Consider the following 15,437-nt stretch of genomic DNA (forward strand, 5'->3'; position numbering starts at 1 on the left):
TTTACACCACAATAGGGATCATGTAGGAGAGAAGATATTTTGCACGAAAGTAACATCCTTTGTTTGTTATCACATATAGAGTTCATCACTGCTAACTTGATCACGTTAGATGACAATTCATGACATCACGGCTGTTTTCAGAGAGGGGGCAGCTCTGGTCACATTAAAACTCCGGACTAACTCAGAAGTTTCGTTTTTCAAGAAACATTTGACCAATGGGAAATTACAGTGGCCACAAAATATCCAGCAATATTAGCTCCACTGGCACAGGTAGCTGTATTAGATTCAGGCCCCCAAACTACCATAAAAAGTACCCTTGGTGGCACAGATACTTGCCCCTCGAGGCTGGGAATGGATGTTATCACACAAGCGACGGACAACAAAGGGCACTGCAACCCTTGACCAACTAACTCATCGGTTAAGTCAGAGGACTGGAGCTGAAGCCTATCTTCGAATGTCGTGGACTAAGAAAACTACTACAAATTAATACAAACAAAGTTGCATCGTCAAAGTCGGACATACTCGGCATTCAAGATCCAAGGTGTACAGCTCCATTACCCCAAAGGGATTATCGGAAAAGACATATTTCAGCCATGAAAACTCAGAATCATGGCAGACGACTGTGCGGTCTTTCGATATACATCTCCACTGCTTTCAAGGCCAATATCATTTTGTCAAACCTTCAGCCTTCTCCAAATGAATATTTATCTAAACGTATCTAATTGCAATCAAAAGGACTTAACTATAAATGCTTGCAAGGAGATTGAGAAATTAATTTACCCAAATTCAGCCTCGAAATAACTTTTACTGGTGATTTCAGTTACATTGAATGAAAATTATTTACATCCAAGCTATCGTAAAGATATTTTAAATTGTAGTTGTATTGTAATTGCATTTGCATGGTGCTTACTACCCCTCACGAGGCGTTAAAGCGCTTTCTTCAGCAAGTAGCACGCTACACTGGGACCCATAGAGGATTAGTGATGAATTAGTGTAGTGAAACATACAAGTAAATTTTAAGTGGTGGACAGGTTAGTCAGTTATTTGGATTCGGAAGGATAGCAGAAGGATAGAGGAGGACAAAGGTTTGTATTTATATAGCGCTTGTTACTCCTGATGGGATGTTGAAGCACGCTACCCTGGAAACCCATAAAGGACTAGTGGTGAATTAGTATGGTGAAATATGAAAGTAATTTGAGTGGTGGACATTAGTCAGTTATTTGGAGTGAGGATGATAGTGGAGGGATAGAAGGAGAAAAAAGGTTTGCATTCATATAGCACATGTTACCCCTGATGGGTGTTGAAGCGCTTTTCTGGCGAGTAGCATGCTACTTCGGAACCCATAAAGGATTAGTGTTGAAAATTAGTATAGTGAAATATGAAGTAATTTGAGTGGTGGAAATGTTATTCAGTTATTTTGATAGAGAAGGGTAGGCGGTGGGATAGAAGAGGGAAAGAGGTTTGTATTTATATAGCGCTTGCTACCCCTGATGGGGTTTTGAAGCTATGTTTTGGCGAGTAGCACGCTACTCTGGAGCCCATAAAGGATTACTGGTGAGGTAGTATAGTGGAATATGGAATTTGAGAAGTGAACATGTTAGTCTGTTATTTTGATTGAAAAGGATAGTGGAGGGATAGAAGAGTGAAGGACTTTTTTTCTTATTTCTTTTTTTAGGTCATAGCAGTAGGAGGAGGCTTTTGGATGACTAAAAAGGGATTTTGGAGGGTAAGAGTCAGAGGGAATATTATAAACATTGCTAATTACTCACTGCTTAATTTTTGTGGATGGTTGCAGGCGGTGGGACTCATTTTTTACTTTCACCCACAGTAAGGGAGAGGATGAGAGTATAGGGGAAGAGGATGAAGAATAGAAAGATAAGAGAGCAGTAACAAGGGAGAGAAGGCAATCATTAAAAAGAATCTGCAAGAGCAAGATTGCTGATACAGGAAACTGGGGGTGGGTGAAAGACAAGGGGTGGAGAAAAGGTTAGGCAGGCAGCCTTAGCAACTGGAAACCCGGCCCATTTGGCAGCAGTGGTGTTTTGGCTCCTGTTTTGAAGATATTGGCTGGACCTCGGATTTGAATTAGGTAGGAGCCCATGTTAAAAGAAAAACACTGTTAAGTATTGAACTTCCGCAATTAGAAAGATGGCGCTGCCCATCACAGAAGTGAGAGTGTTACTGTGCTGAGAGGAGGATACATGAGGGTCGAGACTATGAGAAAACACTCTGCTCTCCTACCGCTGATCCTCAGCAACCTGTTCTTTATTACTGACGTCAAGAAAGGTGCCGCCTGCGCTAAACAAATCATTGTATGGTTAATTTGTACAACATTATTTATACAGATTGAACTGACTCCAGACTTCAGGCATAAAAAGTGATGTTCACACTTTTCCTTATGGTGGATGCCCCCCAAGACCAGGGAACGGTAACCCGGTTCTGCTACCTGTTTAGGCCGCAGGTCGATATATTTCGCAATAACGTCCATACTGACTAGGCAGGCACTCAATCTTCACTTTGAAAGATATGCTGCCATCCTTCAGAGCGCAGACGTGTGATGTGGACCCCATAGCTGCCACAGCTTCTACCTCGCAGCTCCCTAGCAAGTCATTGCCAAACAACCCATCTTCATCCCAGGCCTCTATGGTCAGCAGTTTGCCAGGTGCAAGTCGGAGTGCACCAAGCTCGAGGCTCTCATCCCATTGAGGGTTGTCGTTGTTGTCAATAACTGATGTCCGCCTGCTTTCCTTGCCAAATGTTGCCCGGACATAGCCATCAGTTTGAGTTGCCGTGTCTCCATACAGGCCTTCCCCGCTCTCCACGAAGATGGACATGGCCGCCAGTCCCTGATGATTGGGGCAGCAGTCCTTCGTGAGCTCTGGGCTGGGTGTGCACTGGCACGTGCACTCAACAGACTGCCTTGAGAGAGCACCCTCTGGACAAGACGGGCAGCGAATGTGCACTGCTCTCTCCACAATGTAGTCCATGATTGCTTGCTTCAGGTTCTCCTTTGTGGGGCCAGTGAAGGTCACAAGCTCATGCAGCGGGGCCAGGGTGTAGGAGACCACATCTGGCTCCTTGTGCAAGGAACCTGCCCATTTTTGATAGGTCTGTACATTTTCTGAGATGTGGAAGGTGGGTGCTGCCTCTGGACTTCCTCCCATTGTCTCCGACTTTCTATCGCTGTACTTTTCTGAAAATGTCTGGTTGGACAGATTAGTGTCACGCAGTCCACGGCAGTGATCTGCCTTGCCGGCCAGGTCAGGGCTAATGCTGGCGAATGCCTCCATCCCTAGACAGTCCTTTATGTCCTCACCAGATAGACCATCAAGACTCACCTCACAGTTCTTCAGCGCCGTCACTTCCCTGACCCGCCCACCAAGCTCCACTGTCCGGATGTAGTGGGTGCCATACTTGCTGATCAGCGAATAGAAGAGGGGCTTGCTGCTGTGGCTATACACTGGCGGCAGGAGCTTCAGCCAATCAGAGAAGTAGGTTTCTGGAGTCGGACAGTCTGCCACCTGGTATCTGAAAGCCAGTAGGATTGAATTTTAAATCAAGCAACAAAGTAATCCACAATACCAACCAAACACCTAACAATAAGTGGCATAGAAGCACTGTACAGCCACTAACAATACCATTTTAAAAGTGAGAAACGAAACTAATTCAGGTGTGAAAATTAGTATTTAACAGAAAAAGCATAACAACGTAATCATAGTAGGTATGAACCAATAATATTGGCGGGTGGGTAAATTAGTAGTCAACACAGTGTGAGGGTAGTAAAAAGGTATGTTGGGTTTCTCTACTACTCACAACTGAATGGGTAAATAGCTTAAGCCAGTGGTTCCCAAACTTTTTCAACCTGTGGCTCCATTGCCCGTGGCTCCCCACTGTTACTTTTTTGGGAGGTTGGTGGGGATGTAAGCCCCGCCCCTGGAGTACTTGCATTTTTCTCCATGAAAATAATTATAATACCGTCATCAAGTTTATCCTAATCATATACGCCGGGTGTTTCGTATTACTAAGGCGGTGCCTCTAAAAAAGGCATGGGCAAAGAAGTGTAACTAGGAATACTTTATTAGAGTACCCTCTCAAACTGTTTTTATCCCACTTACAGTGCTAGATAGCACCCCATGCATGTCAATTGCCAAAGTATTTCTGCACTTGAAGAATATTTATATGCACTTCTATTTCTACCCATGTCATATATGCCAACACACCTGTCTCAGCAAGGTGACTCACGATTTTTTAAACCACATACAGCTTTATTATAGCTGTCTCCTCCCTAAAATGACCTCCAGAGAAATGTATTTTACTTGCATTGATTTGATGTTTTTTTTAAACGTCTTCCTTCTTGCTTCCAAATGTTGGCATTATGCTGTATATGGTGTTTTACTTCCCTGTGCTCAAGGAGAGAGCAGGCCTGTCTAGAAATATGTGTGTACTGAAAGAAATGTGTACTGGAAGTACCTACGATTAAGTATTATTAAGTATTGACATTAGTACTTGACTCTGTTCAATAGACAGGACAACTGTACTTTCCTGATAATTTGCATTGGTGTTTTATTTTGTTAAATGCATTTGGAAAAAAACAAATCTATCAGGCATCTTCTGCTTACTTTGGGAGTGGTGGAATGTGGGGATCTAGTGAAATATGGAAGTCATCTCCTGTGACATGCCTAAAGCTGTAAATGTAGTGATTATTGATGGCATGTCACTTACAAATCATCGACATCATACATTTAAGTCTAATTAGTTTAACTGAAGCCAACAACCCCTTCAACATTAAATGCATTAAAGTGCTTTGTGTGCGGCTCCCCTGGCTAGGTTTGACTGCTCCCCAGGGAGCCACGGTGCAGTTTTGGAACCACTGGCTTAAGTCATGAGCTCACCACATGGCCTGTCTGTAGGGCATGTTAGGCTCACATGCTTAGTCTGTGTGAAGCAGGCTATTCTTTTTTTTTAAATTTAAACAACAATGGAGGAGTACCCCCTGTAGGCGAAAAATGCAAAGAAGAAATTTCTTCTGTATCTGGAGCTTAAGGCTCTGGTTAGCAAAAATTGCCCCACCCTTTACAGGACAGTAGTAGTCCTTAGAGAAGACCCCTCACTCACCAACCTGGTTGGTGACATGCTTCATCATTGGGGTCCCACCCCATAGGCCGAATGCCCATAGGGTGTGCTGCGACACCTGGTTACAGTGGAGCGGGTTTTCTTTGTTTTTTTTATATGTGCAAAAGATAACTGTGATACGTGTGTTAAAAAGGGGCCAAGACTACTCACACCAAGACTTTATTCTTGAGTGCTTGATCCCTATTAAAATATATATGTGGCACCACTGCCTATTTAGGAAGGCTTTGGTGTCTTGAGAAGTGTGATAATTCTAAAAATAGCGAAGTGTGCTATGTGAATTAGTTAAAAGTAGGTCTACATGTTTCAACCATCTGTTAAAATTTTTTGGTTTTCGTCAGGACCGTGTGTCTTGAACGGGGTGGTCCGCACACGCTAAGGCGCGTCCAGCCCTCGTTCAAATACAGACCACAAATTATGGTCTGGTGTAAAAATGTGCTTTTTCCTGGGTGAGGAGAAAAACCTGTAAAAGAAAAACATAAAGGGTTGGGTTTACGTACTGGGGAGGACAAAACAAGGGTACACACTTAACAAATACTGTGCTAGGTGGGTTCACCAAAACTCAGGTGGTAGACCACGGGTACGACCTGATATATTAGGTGTTCTACTGTCTGTGGTACAAGACAGTAGTGCTCAGGCGGTAGTTACCGGAGCGTGGATGTGTTAAAAGAGAGAATCCAGCATCTAGTTCATATACTAGTTGTTCGGACACGTGAAAAGGGAGGGGGAGGTGTGGGAGAGCAATCGCCACTGCTAGTGCGGCGTCACAACACGCCCAGGCATTACTGGAAGTGAACGGCAACTATAGACTAGTGCCGCAGAAAAGCTGTGTATTATGTTTTCAAAAAATGACCAGAGTTGTTGTATTGCTTACACTTGAAGCGGTAATTAGCGCTTCATGGGCATCAAGTTGGCCAAGACGGCAAGTATCCGTCACCTGTAAATTGCGAAAAAATGAAAGGCGCGCATCCAATTAAAATGTCGCCTCTCTTGGATGCATTTAGGTCTGAGACGTATAGTATGCGTCTTACGTCTAATTGATGGATCTGATTTCCACTGGCTCGAGCCATTTTAATTAAAGCCCGTATGACTCAGATACCACGGACTCTGCCTCTCATTTTGATTGAGCTATTCTTTTACCTGTCATTAATTATACGGAAAAATTGCATGGTAATTTTATTTACCACATTTTACCAAAATTATAGTGATGGAGTAAGTGATGTCATATATTATTTAGTTTACTGTTGAGATCACACAAAGAGGCAGCAATTCACTTTCGGCCCACGACCGTCAATTCACAAAAATGCCAGGGGTAGCGGAAGTGACCTCACATAAGCTTTCATTACAAGGATGACTCTTTGCCTCAAGTTCCATGCTATATTTCGCATTCATTAATTACTCAGTTATCAAACTCGGGGATTAACAACTGAAAGCAATTCAGGTATCCTATAGTTTCCTTTGTTTTGCACATATATTGAATTAAAAAACGTTTTGCGGCAATATTGGATTTGTTTTCTATTTTTACTACTACGTGTTAGTGTTGCCTCATCTACTTTTTTTGTACTGGGGAAATTTGCCCTGCTGGCTTCTCCTCTACTGATTCTTTTATATATAGCTACAAGTAAATATGTACATATATTTACATACACACATATATATACACACATACACATATATAGACCTATATTTATATGTATATATATATATATATATACATATATAATGTCTAGATCTCTATACCAATATATATATATATATATATACATATATATACACACACCTTTGCTTAATCGCTTAACTTACCTGCTTATCCCCATTGTTATATTCACAATGTGTTTGTTCTTGCCAATTTTTTGTGCAGATTATGTTTTTGTTCAATACTTTTGGGACAATATCATATATCATATTTTGCCTATCCCTTTTTCTCTCAACAGGCTCTTATTTACTGCTGCTGGGTTAAGGGAAGTGCAAGTTCTGGAAATTAAGAAAGTAAAAGCGAGAATTAGAGGCTTATTATTTCTGTTCCTGCTGCTATCTTCATGAGCCCTCAGTACAGGCAGTAGCGGGCGTACTGCCAAGGATACCAACGAAACAAGACCAGGATATCTACGGGTTAAATAACCAGGTGCATATAAGAATACAGTTATTCCCTCATCAGGAAATACAAGAGGTTTGATTTCCACGAAGTAACACATTGGGCTTAATATAAAGAAACTAAATTAAAGGGGCCTCACAGAAAAATCATATCCTGGACCTTTGAGCATGATAAATAAAGAACACATGTAATGAATTGTATTGAATATTTGTCCTGAATAAGGTGGGGGTGAACTATTCCAAACACCACCGAAACGCTGCGTAGGACAGAATCTCTATTTATTTTCTGTATTGTATTTTAATTTGTGAGTGTAAACCAATGCGATTTGCAAAAAAAAAAAAAACATTCTTAACTTTTTTTATCATGTCACATGATTTTAAACATCTCCTGGGGTGATTGAATTGAAGTGAATTAGAAGGGTATGAGAGATTGTACAAATATTGTATATTAATACTTTTAAATGTTCTTTGAAAATTGTGCAGAACATTTAACACACAGTGGATGTAATTGATTATTTTTAACAGTATTATTTTCTCATTAATAAACAGTAACTGTTTTGCATTTTTAAGAGACTGAGTCAGTTTGTTATTTTAGTGCGTATCCATTTAGCTCAAGTGACTAAGTGTGGTTTAGGGGTGATTAAAACGATGGAAGGATTCCCTTTTGTTCATGTCAATGTGACATTACCCTGTTTCTTTCGGCAATGAAGGGTCACTCCCCTTTGTGTGCAGTAAATGGTGCAATCCAGCTTGCTCTCAAACCGACAGGTGTGGAGTTCCAGACCCACGACGAGGATGTTGCTTTTAAAGTTGTTAATCAAATCCTGGTTGTTGCACTGTACCTTATGATGACAAGTGAAGAATTTCCCCTGGATCTTAGAGATACTTTGAGGTTTGAAGTTTGGGATTTTTCAGGAAAAGATATTGGACTCATTAAACGTGTTGAGCCTGACCATATAATGCTAAAGCCAAATGCTAAATATCCCATAATACCACTGTATAATCTAACCCTTGAAATGATTTCCAGAATAACTCCAATAATCGAGACAAAGATTCAACCAATCATTTTGAAAGAGATTATGGGGAGTCCATGAAACTCATCCATTATGGGTCTGCAGCAGCCTAGAAGTAAGTACCACATAGTGCGGGACCTTCGCAAGATCAACAATATAGTGATTCCTTGTTGTCTGGTGGTACAGAATCCTGCTGTGATATTGTTTAAAATTCAATGTGAGGCTGAGAGGTTCTCTTTTTTTGATTTATGCCAAGCTTTCTCCTCCATATTCTTTGCATTTAGGCTCAACAATCGTGTTTTGCCAGTTCCCACAAGGGTATATGGAGAGTCTTCCATTTTCAACCAGATCCTTGAAAATAATTTGGAGTCTTTGGTTATGTCCTGTAACTCTGTCCTGGTACAGCATATTGACAACCTGCTGGTTGGGTCAAATACTCAAGAAGCTTGCAAAACGGACACTATTGCACTGTTGAACCCTTTGGCTGAGAAATGACAAAGTGTTCCACAGCAAGCCAGAATGTTTTGGGAATGGTGGGCTAATGTCACCAGTGGATACCCAACTTTTCTCTAATGGCCAAGCCTTTAGAGAGGCTGGCACTCAAAGATGTGTTGAATTCAGTGCCTTGAGACAATGATTGTTTGGCTGCCTTCCTAGAGTTGAGAGAAAGTCTCTGCTATAAGCAGGCATACCTAGTTCCCGGGCGCAGCAAAGTGTTTTGACATTTTTGCTGCGCTCTCTCAGTGCTTAAACAAACACATGGAAGTGCCCGTAGATCTGTGGCGTACTTCTAGGCTACTTTAGATCCAGTAGCGGCAGCTTTGCCTGGATGTCTTAAATCTGTGGCGGCTGTAGGTATGAGCATAGAGCGGTGTGAAGCCATTGTCATGGGTCATTCTTTAACGGTGTACGTGCCTCACTCTGTAGAAATGCTGTTGATGCGTGCTCGCAAACAGTATTTGACAAAAAGCTGCCTTACTTGATATGAGCAGATCGTACTAGCAGCTGAAAATGTTACTCTGTAGAGCTGTTCTGCTTTAAATTATATACACACCAAAAGGGGTATAGAGGAAAAAAAACTAGACAAAGCATGCAGGGGCACAAACCAAGTTAGTAAAACAGCCCTCACTCACACAAGCCTGTGTGTGACATGTTTCATCTTCGGGTCTGCTTACAGATCACCCTGGCGTAGCCACGCAAAGGACGGAGCATAGGGGAGGGGGGAACAACACAAACAAACAAAGACACAAAATGTGTAAGTGCAAAGTGCTACCAACCCTGACTGGGATCCGTGATGGAAATAAGTGCAGTGAGAGATAAGTCTAAAACTGCCTCATGGGTACCCTGTCAAACCTTTTATTCCTGGGTCCCACGGACAGTATTAAAAATGAAAAGGATGGGCTTATTTGTGAGAAAGTGAAGAACTCATATCAACCCTCCTAGGACTGCTTAAGTCAACATGTTTAGACCGAATTTCATGTGCCGAATTTAATGAGTCACGCCAGTCTTCTTCAGGACTCCTACCAGTCCCAGTCAAGCTCCCCGTTACCTTATTCTGGTTTATACCCAGGGATCATACATGCAGTAGTTCTGGCGTGTGGAGGTAATTCCCCTGACATGGGATACATGTACTGTAAAACAAAATACATATATCCAGGGGTATATTACAGTAAAAATTTAAAATAAATCCCTCATTTAGATACGTCACACCCCTTATATTGTTAAAACACACCACACTCCAGGGACTGACATACATCACCTGAATACAGTGTGTATATATCCACCTCCCTCCTCCAAATTAGCAGGGTGCACTCTGGATATAGAATTCGTATGTCTCAGTCTCCAAAATCAAAAAATGGTACTCAACCATTCATCCTTAATAATCATGGAGAGATCTTGTCACATAACACGAGAATCCTCCATCAACACATAGCCTTGATTCTTAAAATGTTATGTATCATCATAGTTCTCTAAACATGCCCCACTCACCGAGTTTACTAGTGTTACGGGCTTGAAATGGCGGCGGGCAAGGAGAACCCCTAATGACAAAATCTGCAAAGTAGGCAAAAGGGAGGTAAGCGTTAACAATCTGAGACAGTGCCTCCCTATTTACCTCACATGCCCCAATAGTGAAAGGCAGTGACATTCTGATGAATGCATCTGCCAGTGGATTCCTCACCTTGTGAATATCCCCTGCACCACCAACATTCGGAAACTTTTGTAGTTCTCCACGCCAACGAGGAAAAAAACGACGTAACAAAGGCAGGACTCCGCTCGCGACCTCGCCGACGTCACTGGACCCATAAGAGAGCCTCGTCGGCGTGATGACGTCAGTTCCCTTTATTCCGCACCGTCGACGCCAACGTTATTTGGGACTCTCCGTAGCTTGTTACTTTGTGTTTCCAGTTGTATCCTGTTCTCTCTTTTTCTCTCTTCTCAAAGATGTAATTGAGAAAATCTGGATTTAAGACTTGCAGGGAGTGCGGTGGACATGTGTGGATCCGTTATGGACATAACGATTGTGTATGGTGTTTGTCATCTGACCATGATGTCGAGGATTGTCCTTCCTGCAGGAAAATGAACCCGAAGGCTCTGAAAGAAAGGGAAGCCAAGCTGTTTATGGCAAAGGTTCGTAAAGAGAAGAGAGGTCGGAGGAAATCAAAGGCCACGACTTCGAAGGTGCCGCTGGATCAGAGTTTTACGCCGGTTCCGAATCCGTCAGATCTGTGTATGACTTTGTGCCTCACGTCTGTTGGCCCCGAAGGTGAGGTCCAAAGGTTGCTGGAGGAGCAGCATTATAAAGAAAATGAGATGGAGGAAGGAGAGCTTTATGAGTCTGAAGGCCTTTTTGAAGAGCTAAGGGAGGCAAGTGGTTTGGAACTATCTCCAGAATGGCAACTTTCCCCTCCTTCTGATGTTCCTTCCAAGGATGTGGTTCCTTACCATGTAATTCGTAAGGCTGCTGAAATTTTGGATTTGCAACTCCCTACAACAGAATTTAAGTCTATAGAAGGAGAATGAAGCACCTCCGTCAGAATATTAGTCATTGAGCCTTAGCTTCATTAAATGGAAGCAATCACAGAGCCAATTTTGGATGTTTGGCAAAAACCCTTTTCTGCTCCTGCAGTTTGAAGGTCAGTTGCCAGGTGATATAGGACGACTCCAGGTGATCCGGAGTTTTTAACTTCTCATCCTGCACCTGAGAGTTTGAGCATGCAGCTTGAATAACCAAAGAAATCGGGTGGAACTTTTCCGCAGACTCCTGGTGATAGAGAGTCTAAGAGACTGGATCAGGCTGCTAAAAAGGTATTTTCATCAGCTTCTATGGCTCTCAAATCCACCAATGCCAATTGCCTTTTGGGAAGGTATATCCATGCTTTAATGGATTCTGCAAGTCAATTGGCCCCGAAGTTGTCAGAGGAAGACAGGCAGCTGCAAAACAGTTCAAAGGTCTTTCTGAGTGTCAGACAAGACTTCATCAGAGTGGACTTGATACAGCGGACTCTGTAGCCAGGATAATGGGGTCTTCGGTGGCATCTAGGAGGAGTGCATGGCTTAAATCTTCAGAGTTTTCACAAGATGTCCAGGCAACTCTTTTGGACCTTCCATTTGACGGTTAAGGTCTCTTTGGAAAGAAGCCGGATGCAGCTTTGTAGAGGTTTAAGGATAGCAAGGCTACGGCTAAGTCTCTGGGTCTGCAGACACAGCCTAGGGGTTCTTCTTTTAGAAGGTACAGTGGCTTTGGAAGGTCATCCTTTCGGACCTACAAGCAGCCTCAGCAGCAGCAGCAGAACACCCTATATAAATCTTATAGGGGCAGGAGCAGAGGTCGCCCACAAGATCATCAGCCCTCCTCCTCCTCTACCTCTCCCCCTCTTACCGCAGCAAAGCAGCCCTAGATTCAGCATTCTGGATCATGCTGGTCCTGTCGGGGGTCAGCTTACCCCCTACAAGATTTGGCATCAGTCACTACAGACCTTTGGGTTCTAGATCTTGTAGAAAATGGGTATGCTCTTCCCTTTCGGGAATTTCCTCCAAATTACCCTCCGTGCCAAGGGGCTTGCTCGGAGGACCACCTTCTTCTCCTGCAGGAGAAAGTCCTGACTTTATTGAGAAAAGGCACAATAGAGGTGGTTCCAGAGCAGGAAAGGGGTCAGGGATGCTACTCCCGGTATTTCCTGATACCCAAGAAGGATGGCAGGTTACGTCCAATCCTGGATCGCAGGATCTTGAATCTTTTTCTGAAGCAAGAAAAGTTCAAGATGCTCACCCTGGCGCAGGTTCTTCAAGCACTGCAGCAAGAGGACTGGATGGTGTCGATCGACTTGCAGGACGTGTATTTTCATATCCCGATCCTGAAGTCGCACAGGAAGTATCTCCGTTTCACGGTAGGGTCTCAACGTTATCAGTTTGCGGTCCTTCCGTTTGATTTACTACTGTACCTCGGGTCTTCACCAAGGTGATGGCAGTTGTGGCAGCTGATCGGGGATTCCAGTTTTCCCCTATCTGCTTTGATCAGCCAGTCATCCAGAGTCTCCAGAGAGGGTTTGTCATCATCTGCAAGTAACAACCCAGCTGTTGGGCACATTTATCAAAAAATCCAATCTGCGCTAAGAGGGCACCAGGTGAGACTTGTACAACCTGTTTATAGGGGCAGTACTGGATACTACTGTCTAACGAGCATTCCCTCCACCTCAAAGGATTCTCGACATTCAGGAAATGATTCCCTTGTTTTACAATGGAGCGGTTGTTCCAGTCCTGAAGGTCCTTCGCCTGCTCAGTCTGTTTGCTTCCTGCATTCTGTTGGTCAACCATGCACGCTGGCACATGAGGGCGCTCCAGTGATGCCCCCGCAGACCGTGGTATCAACACAACGGAGATCTCAGGGAGTCGATCAGGATCTCCAGAAAGGCTGTTGCGGATCTGTCTTGGTGGCGCGTGGAGGGCAATCGGTCTCAGGAAAGCCCTTCCATCTTCCTCCATCGGTGGCCACAGTGATTACGGATGCATCCACTCTAGGGTGGGGTGCTCATCTGGGGGATCTGGAGATCAAGGGTCTTTGGTCTCCAGAGGAGAGGTTGCTTCATATCAACCTTCTAGAGTTATGGGCGATATGTTTGGCTCTGAAGGCCTTCCTCCCTTCGCGTTCAGTCGGTACAAGTCCTGACGGACAACACTACCGCGATGTTGTATGTCAACAAGCAGGGAGGAATGGGGTCGCAATGTGTCTGCAGAGAGGCTCTGCGACTCTGGTCCTGGGTTCAGGACCATCAGATTTGTCTGATGGCAAATCTGGCCGGAGTTCTGAACGTTCGTGCAGACAGTCTCGGTCGGCAGTTCTCTGCAGACCACGATTGGAGGCTTCATCCGGAGGTGGGTCCACCCAAAGAATTCCCCACATCGGGACGACGTAACGAACCGTTTGCCACTCTGCAGAATGACAGGCGCAGTGAGCTTTCTCAAGTCTCCAGTATCTGATGTGGGGAGCATTGGGGGACAAGGTTCAGTTGAGTTGGGGCTCACAACTCCTTTACGCGTTTCCTCCCATACCCTTAATTCCTCAGGTTCTGAGGAAGATTCGCCAAGACCGGGCCCAAGTTATATTGATCGCCCTGGATTGGCCAAGAAGGGTGTGGTACACAGATCTTCTCCACCTCTCCTCGTGCCAGCCACTCCGTCTCCGTCCAGACCTCCTCTCGCAGTCGCAGGGGCAGGCCCGACACCCCCACCTCCAGAGCTTACAACTTCATGCCTGGAGATTGAACGGGGCAGTCTGAATTCTTTCTCTCTCCCCCTGACATGGTGGATGTTATTTTATCGTCCAGGAGGCATACAACCAAGTCAATTTATTCTTATAGGTGGGCCAAATTTGTTTCATGGTGTGGAGAGAAATCTATTGACCCCTTAAGGGCCCGTTTATCCAACATACTTCAGTTTGCTCTTTCTCTAGCCCAGCAGGGTTTTGTTGTGGCTACTGTAAAAGGTTATTTATCGGCCTTGTCGGCATTCCTTTGCTTGCCGGACCAGCATCTTTGTTTAAGTCACCTATTGTTTTACATTTTATTAAGGGTCTTACCAAAAGATTTCCTACTACCACCTTTATTGTGCCTCAATGGGACTTAAATCTTGTTTTAACTTACTTGATGGGTTCCCTTTTGAACCTTAGTAATCTCATGAGACACTTGTGCTGTCTTTTAAGACTGTTTTTCTTGTTGCAATTACCTCGGCAAGGTGGGTAAGTGAGCTTTAAGCTCTGAGTTCGAACCCACCATTCTTGACCATTAATGCTGAAAGAATGGTACTCAGGACCAGGGCTGCTTTTCTGCCTAAGGTGGTAACTCCTTTCCATCTGGGCAGTCCATTACCCTTCCTTCCTTTCATCTTCCCCCTCACCCTTCCAAGGAGGAGGATCGGCTTCACCGCTTGGATCCAAGGAGGGAGGTGATCTTCTACCTTGATAGAACTAAAGACTATCGTGTAGATGACCAACTGTTTGCCTTTCCTGCAGCCAGCAAAGCCCACAGAGCGGTGCACAAGTGCACACTTTCCAGATGGATTGCCTTGTGCATCAAGATTTGTTAAATCTTCTGGAGGTTCCTTACCGGCCAAAGAGTAAGAGCTCATTCTACCTAGGCAAATTCTTCTACATCTGCCTTATCTAGAGGTGTTCCTGTTGAGGACATTTGTAGAGCGGCAACTTGGGCCTCCCTCCACACCTTCGCGAAGCATTACTTCTTGGATTCCGAGGTGAGGAGGGATGGCCATTTTGCGCGTTCTGTCCTTCAGGATGTCTTGGTATAGGGGAGTGGACACCCTCCTCCGAGAGTGGGGACTGCTGTAGGATTCTATTCACAAGGTGAGGAATCCAATGGCAGATGTATCCATCAGAAGAACAAGTTACTTACCTTCGGTAACTCTTTTTCTGGTGGATACAGTATCTGCCTGTGGATTACTCACTGACGCACCCACCTCCCAGTTTGTCCACTCTTCTATACCTGCAATCTTTTTATGTTATGGTTGTTTCTTCCAATGGAAATGTTTAATTGTTCATGCTTTTTGCATTGATTTCACACTATGTGTGTTGGTTTGAATACTGTGTACTGTGTATACTGTACCTATTTATGTTGGTCCATCCGTATGCCTCGGGGGCACGAAAAAAGGGCGGTACTGATGTCATCACGCCGACGAGGCTCTCTTATG

At 44.0% G+C, this 15,437-nt stretch overlaps 1 protein-coding gene across 1 annotated transcript in view; it reads right to left on the reverse strand.

The window, feature by feature from the left end:
- Nucleotides 1-519: 519 nt before the first annotated feature.
- Nucleotides 520-15,437, reverse strand: part of LOC147703687 (perforin-1-like) — a 65,999-nt gene continuing 51,081 nt past the window's right edge. The window contains exon 3 of the mRNA XM_086932045.1: nucleotides 520-3,528. Coding sequence (XP_086788171.1) covers nucleotides 2,451-3,528 — 1,078 coding nt within the window. The 3' untranslated portion in view covers nucleotides 520-2,450. The remainder of the gene's footprint in view (nucleotides 3,529-15,437) is intronic.

This window comes from Lissotriton vulgaris, chromosome 7 (genome assembly GCF_964263255.1).
Source record: "Lissotriton vulgaris chromosome 7, aLisVul1.2, whole genome shotgun sequence".
In the NCBI taxonomy this organism is placed as follows: domain Eukaryota; kingdom Metazoa; phylum Chordata; class Amphibia; order Caudata; family Salamandridae; genus Lissotriton; species Lissotriton vulgaris.